The 8,543-nt window shown below is 58.2% G+C and overlaps 1 protein-coding gene across 1 annotated transcript in view; it reads right to left on the reverse strand.

Annotated features, from left to right (window-relative positions):
* The window catches only part of FRMPD3 (FERM and PDZ domain containing 3), a 30,907-nt gene extending 24,841 nt beyond the window's left edge, over positions 1 to 6,066 (reverse strand). The window contains 9 exon segments of the mRNA XM_010151698.1: positions 582 to 644; positions 646 to 704; positions 851 to 970; positions 1,524 to 1,655; positions 2,160 to 2,267; positions 3,340 to 3,444; positions 5,170 to 5,215; positions 5,595 to 5,697; positions 5,916 to 6,066. Coding sequence (XP_010150000.1) covers positions 582 to 644; positions 646 to 704; positions 851 to 970; positions 1,524 to 1,655; positions 2,160 to 2,267; positions 3,340 to 3,444; positions 5,170 to 5,215; positions 5,595 to 5,697; positions 5,916 to 6,066 — 887 coding nt within the window.
* Positions 6,067 to 8,543: the final 2,477 nt, after the last annotated feature.

Genomic DNA, 8,543 nt, shown 5'->3' on the forward strand with positions numbered 1-8,543 from the left:
ACAGCCACCAGCACCATGCTGGGGAACGCAGTGGGGCCAGTCTCTGCAGCTGAGCCCAGCTCCCACTCACCTTCATGTAAGGTCAAGGGATAAAGGGCAAATCCCCAAACCTATTTCGGGGTCTTCCCAGGGTGGCATCTTCCCCCTTCCTCCTTGTGCACACTAGACAAGGCCAGCCTGCACAGACAGACTACTGGGAGCTGCAGGAGAGCTGAGCCAGGGCTGCACGGCTTGGTGACAGATTATCCAGCCACAGTGCCTTCTCCTTGCCTTGGATGCCAGGTGGAAAATCAGCCTGTGTTCCCATGGAAATGATCCTGGGCTTGCAGCAAATATCCCTGCCAACCCTGGCAAGGCTGCTGCGTGCGGCTGTATGTGAGCACGTGGGGGTCTTACCAGGGCCCACGGTGGGACCAGGGGCTGCGTGTCACTGCTGCCAAACCTGTGAGCCGCTGGCCGGGGGGCTCCCAGAGCATCTCAAGCTCAGGACCCCGGAATGTTGCTGGGAGCACCCCAGGCTGTGAGCAGGAGCACAGGGAGGGGACACAGAGGGCTGTGTGGGGAGGGGGAGGAGGACTCACTCCACGTTCTTGAGGGAGACCTTCTGGCTGGGGCGGGTGGCTGCGACGGTGATGTAGATGTACCAGCAGCATCTCTGGCTTGGGGTCCATGCCGAAGCGCTCCCTGATCACATCATTGCGGCTCTGCAGGAGGGAGGAGAGGTGTCCACAGCCAGCCACAGGGACAGGGCGCCTGCCACCCAGGGGGATGCCTTCACAGGGCCCAGCCTGGACAGACGCAAGGGCCACGAGCACCATCAGGTCCCAGTTCCAAGGGGCGATTACTCTACCTGGATGTACAGGTATTCGAACGCTGCAGGATCCCGGCGTAGTAGCTCTACTGGATCCTTGGGGAAGAAGCTCACACGGAAGAGGCATCTCATGCCATGGTAGTGTGTCCTCTGCACAACCTGTGACAGGAGCAGAGAGGAGCAGTGAGCCCAGGAGCCCTGTATGTTTGCCTACAGGGCAGGAGACCCCCTCTCCTCTCCCCAGGGAGGAGGAATTTGATTTCTCTCCTCTATGCACCACCTGATCCCTTCAACCCAGGAACAGCCCAGCCTTCCCTGGTGTGACAGCTTTGCCTGGTGCTGCAGGGGTTTATGCCACCAAAGCTAACCTTTCCTCCATGATCCCCAGTCCATCCCTGGTCCTGGCAGCGCCAGCTTCCTGGCTCCCTGGGCAGGCCAGGGGTGTTGATGAATGCTGCCTGCAGCTTCCCAGGGTGGAGCACAGAACGTCTCCCCAGGGTTGTCCAGGTGGGATTGGTAAAACCCTGATTGTTTCCCTCTTTGGCCACCCTTTGCACCCTGGATCCTGCAGGACCATGACAGTGGCAAGGACAGGCGATGCCACTCCACGGCACCACCTTGACCAAGCCTCCCGCTGCTGGGAGAACACCCTCTCTGTGCCCCAGGCACCAGCCATGGCGGTCCCAATGCCCTCCCGCACCCAGCAGCTTACGTGGGCCAGTGGCTGCTTGTCCTGGAGAAGAAGGAACCGGTGGCTCTGCTCCGGGCTGGAATACTCCAGGACCAGGGCAAAGTGCTCGATGTGCCTCAGGGACAGGCGGTCCTGCAATGTCACCATCACGTCCTGCAAATGCCATGGACAGGCTTGGGTGCAAGGCACTGGCTCCTTCGCAGGGTGGGAGCTGGCACCCCATTGAGAACCCCCTCCTCCCTGCACGTGGGGCCGTGCCAGTGCAGAATGAGGTCCTGCAGTGCTAAGAGGGGCTGCAGGATGCTATTTAGCCACTGCTGGGCAAAGTGACCTTGCAGCAGGAAAACCAGCAGTTTTGGGGACGGGCTGCAGGGACCTGGCCCCTGGCAGGGGGACTGGCAGGAGCATCCATCCTGGCTGAAGGGCAGGCTCACAGCAAGGAGAAAAGTTAGGAGTGGTAAAGACAGCAAACCCCGTCACTGCCAGCTGCAGAGCGTGTCGCCCAGGGAGGCAGAGGGGCTATCTATCATGCGGTGGCAGCTCACAGCCAGCCAAGCACTGCTGCAGTGTTTGTGCAAGGAAGCAGGAGACAAGGAAAAATGGATCAGGCAGGCAGGAGAAGCGTCACGGTGCCATGGGGGGAGTGGAGGGACCCACCTTCACAGTGGTTCGGCCATCAAACGTGAAGGATTTGATCTGCCCGTTCTCCAGGAAAACCTTCAGCACATTGGGAATGAGGAGGAGAGCTTCTTTCTTCAACATGTCCTGGCACGCAGGGTCGGCAGGGGAGGAGGCAAGGAGGATGGGGGGCACGGAGAGACAGAGGGAGGGTGGGGAGAGAGAATGAGTGTCAGTGATGGAGTGGTTACGGCATCCTCCGCTTCACTGGGCTCATGTGCTAAGAGGCACATTTCCTTGAAAACGCAGTGTCTCTACTGAGCCATGGAGCAGCGCAGAGCTGGAGCAATCCAGAGCTGCCTGATGGATTCACCTCCCCAGCTCCCAGCAGCTGCAGCGGGAACGGAGCATCCCGCTCCATCCGGCACATCCCAGAGCCGTGCCCGTGCCTGGCAGCTTGTCCCATTCCCCAGCTGGTGTTCCAGAGGCGGGAGGCAGTGGCGGGGGGGGGCTCAGAGCTGATCCCCTTTTCCTGACCCCTAACCCAAGCCTAGCCCCCCTCAGCCTCACACATGCCCTGTGCAGGAAGTTGGGTGAAGGCTGATTTTATTTAGTGAGAAGTGTTTTGATCAGATAATTAGTTGATTTTGCTTAAAAATGGAACTTGCTAGAAGCGTTTCACAGGTTTGTTTGGTTTTTTTGCTTTGTTTTGTGTTTGGGGTTTTTTTCACGCTGCTTAACAAAATGTTTCTGCAATTAAGAGATAATGGCACTTGGCTGGACCGTTACTGCAGCAAAACAGCTTCCTGCCCCACGCAGCAGCACGCTGATCACCCTGCCCCACACACGGGCCCTCCCGCAAAGCCTTTGGCACTGGGTTGGAAGCCAGAGACCTTCCTTAGGGCAGGAGGTGGCACTGCCTGGATGTCACCCTTGGGTGCCCAGGGGGACTCAGGTGGAACCAGGGACAGTTTCTAGGGCTCTATCAAGACAGAAGGACAGGGGAGGACCATGTCATAACCCCCCAGCAATGACCCGACACCCAAGGACATCTGCCCTATGGGTCTCCCCAAGCCTGCTTTCACCCACAAAGGCCAAAACAGGGAAAGGAGCCCAAATGAGGGGAGAGGAACCCTGCAGCCCCCAGCCACCTCATGCCCCACGGCCCCAGGGATGCCTCAGGGGGGTGAACCACAGCGGAAGGCAGGGCAGGACTTACTGGGTCTGTCTCGCCGACTGTCACCTGCTCTGAAAATCGGACCTTCGCTGGGTTGGACCTTAGCTTCGCCTTCTTGGCTGCGCTGATGAAAGCAGATTTGGGAGACTGGAAAGAGAGCACCGGGTAAATCACCTGCCTGCCTTTGGAGCTGTGGCATGGGGAAAGCCAGACACAGGGCCCAGAGAAAGCATCTCTGAAGCCAGCGTGACCATGGGGAGAGGGGAGCAAACTATGACATAGGGGAGTGGAAAGCAAGTCCCCTTCGCTGTGGTTATCCAGTTCTGCAGGCAGGGCCGGAATGACGAGCAGCAGCCCACCAGTCCAACCAGCACCCTCAGCAGGACAGACGAAACTGCCCCCCTGAAGGCACATGTGCCCAGCACCCCCTGTGCAGGCTGAGCTCTAGCAGACAGGGTGGATGGAGGCACTGGGATGGAGCCAGGGCTTGTTCGGGGGCACTGGCACTGGTTTGGATGGGAGAGACGAGCTCCTTGGATGTGGGTCTGCAGGTGTGGGGAGGAGCCAGGTGGCTGGGAAATGGGAGATGCAGGACCCTGTACTGGGCACTGGTGAGACTGCACCTCGAATCATCGGTTCATATTTGGGCCCCTCACTACAAGACAGACACTGAGGGGCTGGAGTGTGTCCACAGATAGGGAAGAGTCTGGAGCACAAGTCCTGTGAGGAGTGGCTGAGAGAGCTGGGGATGTTCAGCCTGGAGAAGAGGAGGCTCAGAGAGACCTTATTGCTCCTTACAACTCCCTGAAAGGAGGGTGCAGAGAGGGCAGGTCGATCTCTGCTCCGAAGTGATAAGTGATGGGACAAGAGGAAACAGCCTCAAGTTGTGCCAGGGGAGGTTTAGATGGGATATTGGGAAAAATTCCTTCATGGAAAGAGCTGTCAGGCATTGGAAGGGGCTGCCCAGGGAGGTGGGGGAGTCACCATTCCTGGAGGGATTTAAGAGATGTGTGGACGAGGTGCTCAGGGACATGGTTTAGTGGTGCACTTGGTAGTGCTGGGTGAACAGTTGGACCTGATGATCTTAAAGGTCTTTTCCAACCTAAAAGATTCTATGGTTCTGTGATTGTATGACCCTGGGCAGCCCTGTGGGACGTTCTGGTGACAGTGCCGGGTGCTGGGGAGCCTCTGCCCGCACACGCTCCGGCACAGAGACAATCGTGCTGCAGAGCTGTGTGCATCTGAGGCTGACTGCACCAGCTGAGCAGTGTGTCCTGGCTGGTGGCCATCCAGGGCCAGGAGGAAAAAAGCTTTTTTAGATCCCGACACACACCCTGCTCCTGATGGTTCAGTGCTGGGCAGTGGCATCTCCTTCCCGGAGGGGAGGGGAGCACAGGGAAACTCTCATGTCTATCTTCTTCGCCGACATCAAAGGGCTCAGTAAAGCAGAAATGATGCCCTGCCACCACTACTGCCAGCACGACGGTTCAATCTGCTCAAGCACCACGGGTGCTGAGCCTCAGCCATCAGCACCCGGTGCCAGTTCCACTGCCAGCTGCACTGCTCGGGGTCTGGCACTCCTATCTCCCCACAGACACCCTGGCTGAGCTTGCCGGGAATGGCAATAGCACATCCCTCCCTGCTGCCTCTGGCATGATGGGTGACGTAGCAGACATGCCTGATGCCCTCAGCAAACTGTGTGGGTTGGGGATATTTTCCTTCCTGCGAGGATTGTGAGACACCAGTCCAACACCTCAGTTGAGCTGCCCAAGTGGCCCCTGGAGCCTCTGGGGACCCCACCTCAGTCTCCCAGAGGGCTCCTAACACCCGTCCTTGCTCTCCCGGGGCTGGCCATGGCCCCACAGGTCTCACCTGGTGAGTGTGCAGGACCGTGAGGATGATGAAGTCCTTGGCCTTCCTGTGACAGAAAGGAGAAATGAAGGTGGATGGAACCTCACGGCAGTGGACCTCAACACATACGTTTGGCTATCGAGAGGTCACATCCTCCCCTCCCCAGCCTGATGTGGGCAGGACCTTTGGGGGCACCTTGGCTGCTGTGCAATAGGGCTGTGGGTGCTCTCCCAGTGCTGCCCACCCCTCAGCCAGCTGGGAATGCATACGGCACTTGGTCCAAGGCACTCCCCCTGCTCAGGTTGAGGCTTCCCCACACCAGCAATGATCACCAATGACAGTGGAGCCTGAGGGTGTTCTCTGACACCCCAAGGCTCCGTTCAGGACACAGCAGACCAGCACGAGCCCCCTCCCCGGAGGTGATGAGGGACCAGTGTTGTCCTCACCTGACGAGCTCGATGAATCTCTCTCTGGGGGCTTCACTCACATCCTCATCGTTGATGGCCAAGATCTGGTCTCCTGGCAGGAGTTTATCCTCAGAGGGGCCGCCTGCCAGGAGAGAAGGTCAGGGCCAGCCTGGGCATGCTGGGGCTGTGGGGGAAGCAGGAGGGTCCCAAGCACCCCCAAGGCGTTTGCCCATGTATGCAGCTGTGGAGGGCTCCGCGCAGGCCCAGCAGAGGGGACAGGAGCCCAGGGAGGGGTCCCACCAGGGGAAGGTGCAGCTGTACTTGCTGGCACACCAAGGACTGCCCCCCGGCACACCCTACCTGCTGCCACTGAGCGCACCACCACTGGTCTCTCGCTGCCGGCCACGAAGCCAAATCCGTAGCGGGGATGGCGCTGGACCGTCACCTGTCGGAGCGTGTCCGAAGGCAGCTGCCCACATTCCATATCATCGCCACCGCGCTCCTCCGGCATCACATGGCTGCGCTGCAGAGCAGAGGGACAGGTTGTAATGCGCCCCATCATGTCTACGCTCCCTGCTTGCCCCAAGCCCTCCGTGACCTGGAGGGCAGCCCCATGCCTCCTGCATTGCTGCTCCCAGCAGCTTGCTGGATATCCATAGCTCCTCCGTCCTCCTTTGCCAGGATATCCACAGCTCCTTCATCCTCCCTTGCAGAGCAGTGCTGCCCAGTGCCCGTCCCTGCCACAGCGCAGCAGCTCGGGCAGGGGGACATTCATGCAGATGTCCCCTAAGGGTAAATCATGGCATCCTCTCCCAGCATCTCACCCTCCCATCCCTGTCCCAGCAACCCACTTCATTAGATGAGAAACCTGTGTGGGATAAACACCTGATGGTGTGACTGGCCATTACCCAAGGGATGCCACTGCTGTGGGGATCAGAGGAGACGGAAGCCCTGGCACAGCTGTAGAGATGACTCTCCGTCTGACTGCAGAGGTTTAAGAGCAAACTCACCGGTTGGCTTTTTGATGTCATGTAACACAGCATCAGAGAGAAGTGGAAAAAAGTTCAACCAGTCTAAAATACGGGATTAAGGCAGGCTCTGCCACGGCTGCTGGATCTACGACCACCTGCCCTGAGACTCTTCAAAGCACTGACAACCGCAAGCTGTGAAGACCCAGCCCAGGGCAAGGTCATGCCAAACCTGCCCTTGACATCCCAGAGCTATGCCAGCCATGGCTCCAGGCCGCTTGGCAGGGTCACTATTAGGGAGCAATCCCAGCACCATGGGGGTGGCAGCAGAGGCGGCACAGACAGATGGCAACGTGCACGGCTGCGACCAGAAAAACAAAGTGATAAATGCGTCGTCGTTTTTGTGCTGCTCATTGCTTGTTCCTGTCCAGACTATTTAGCCTGCTTAAAAAAGATCCTTCCTGGCCTTTTGGCAACACATGAATTGTTCCGTCTCTTATCAGTTTAGGATTTGATGCATCATCCATCTAATGCAATCTGTCTGCATTTCCGACACCCCCCCGCCCGCTCCCAACACCGCATGTTGGCACCCGCCGCAGCGGGAAGAGGGACGGCATGCAGGGCTGGAAGAGGACAGGAGCTTCTTGCAGCTCTGCACCAGCACACGCAGAGCCGCGGGCTTGAGCACCGCGCTGCCAGGAAAGCCAGCCCTGTGCCGGCCCTGATCCCCAGGTAGCCTGTCCCGATATCCTTTAAGGGAGCAGGGTCTGGCCCTCTCCCTGCTGCCTCGTCTCCCATGGGAGCCAGGAGGGCGCTGAGCACCAGATGGGTCCACCTTGACCCATCCCCGGTGCCCAGCCGGACGCATATCCATGGCTTTCCCCTCCCTCATGCCGCAGCACATGGCTGGAGAAACAAAAGGGTGAAATCCAGGGATGGGGGCTGCTGAGGAGCAGAAGGGTGCGAGCATCTCAGGGGGCGAGGGAGGGTCCCACACCCATCAGCAGTCCCAGCGGGGGTGCAGCCCCCGCCAGCCCAGGGTGCAGGGCTGGCTCCATCCCCGTGAGAGTGCAGCCGCAGGGAAGCGCAGGCGAGACCGTCTCCCCTGCGACTGGCTACACGCCGCCTCATTAGCTGCTCTGCTACTCCAGTGAGCATTTAAAAGAACAACAGCAACAGTGACGACAAAAAAAAAATATCACGCGATTCAACCCATTTTCTCCAACGAACGTTTTCCAAAGCCGTTGTCTGCAGCTGACAAGGGGACTGAGCGTACCACCGTGTCTCCGCATGCCTGGCATGGCCAGGAGCGCCTGCAGTTTGCAGAGATGGAGCTGACTGCAGGGACAGAGAGCAGGGCTGCCAAGTTGCTGGCTACCCAGAGGAGACCCCTCCCTTTAATCTCCCCCAAACTGCCCACGGCAACCCCATCCTACAAGCCTCCAAAGTGCATGGATGTGAGGATGAACTGTGGGGCTCAGAGCACTGGGATGCTTCAGAGATGTGTCGGACCTCAGTGTGATAACTTTGGGGAAACTGAGGCAGGGGTTTGCTCACCAAGTCACAGCCAAGTGGATGACAAGTCCTGGACTTCAGCTGCCCAGTTAAAGCTGTTTTGTGCCCAGATCTGTCCTTTCGTGTACAACGTGGGAGTGTGTCTCACCTTCACTGAGCCCACGGCCAGAGCCACAACCGATGACTGCCCAGGAACAGCAGCCTCTCACACAGCTGAATTACCATCAGAAAAGGTTAGTAGGGAAATCTTTGCAGCTTAAACGGACAAAAGGAAAAGAAAGCACACCTCATTTCAGCTACAACCATCCTGCCACCAAGCGTTAAAGGGAAGAGGGGAATAAAGAGCTGGATATTGACAATAAAACTCCTTTACCAGGCTCTTAAGCCGCTCCTCTCCTGATAAGACTTTGACGCTGCAGAAGCATTACCAGGAAATTAAATAAAAGAGGACTAGGGTCCTCATAAGCAGGACTGATCCACTCCGAAGAAGCAGTAATGTGCTCAG

The sequence above is a fragment of the Eurypyga helias genome, unplaced genomic scaffold (genome assembly GCF_000690775.1).
Source record: "Eurypyga helias isolate BGI_N326 unplaced genomic scaffold, ASM69077v1 scaffold115, whole genome shotgun sequence".
NCBI classification, from domain to species: Eukaryota; Metazoa; Chordata; class Aves; order Eurypygiformes; family Eurypygidae; genus Eurypyga; species Eurypyga helias.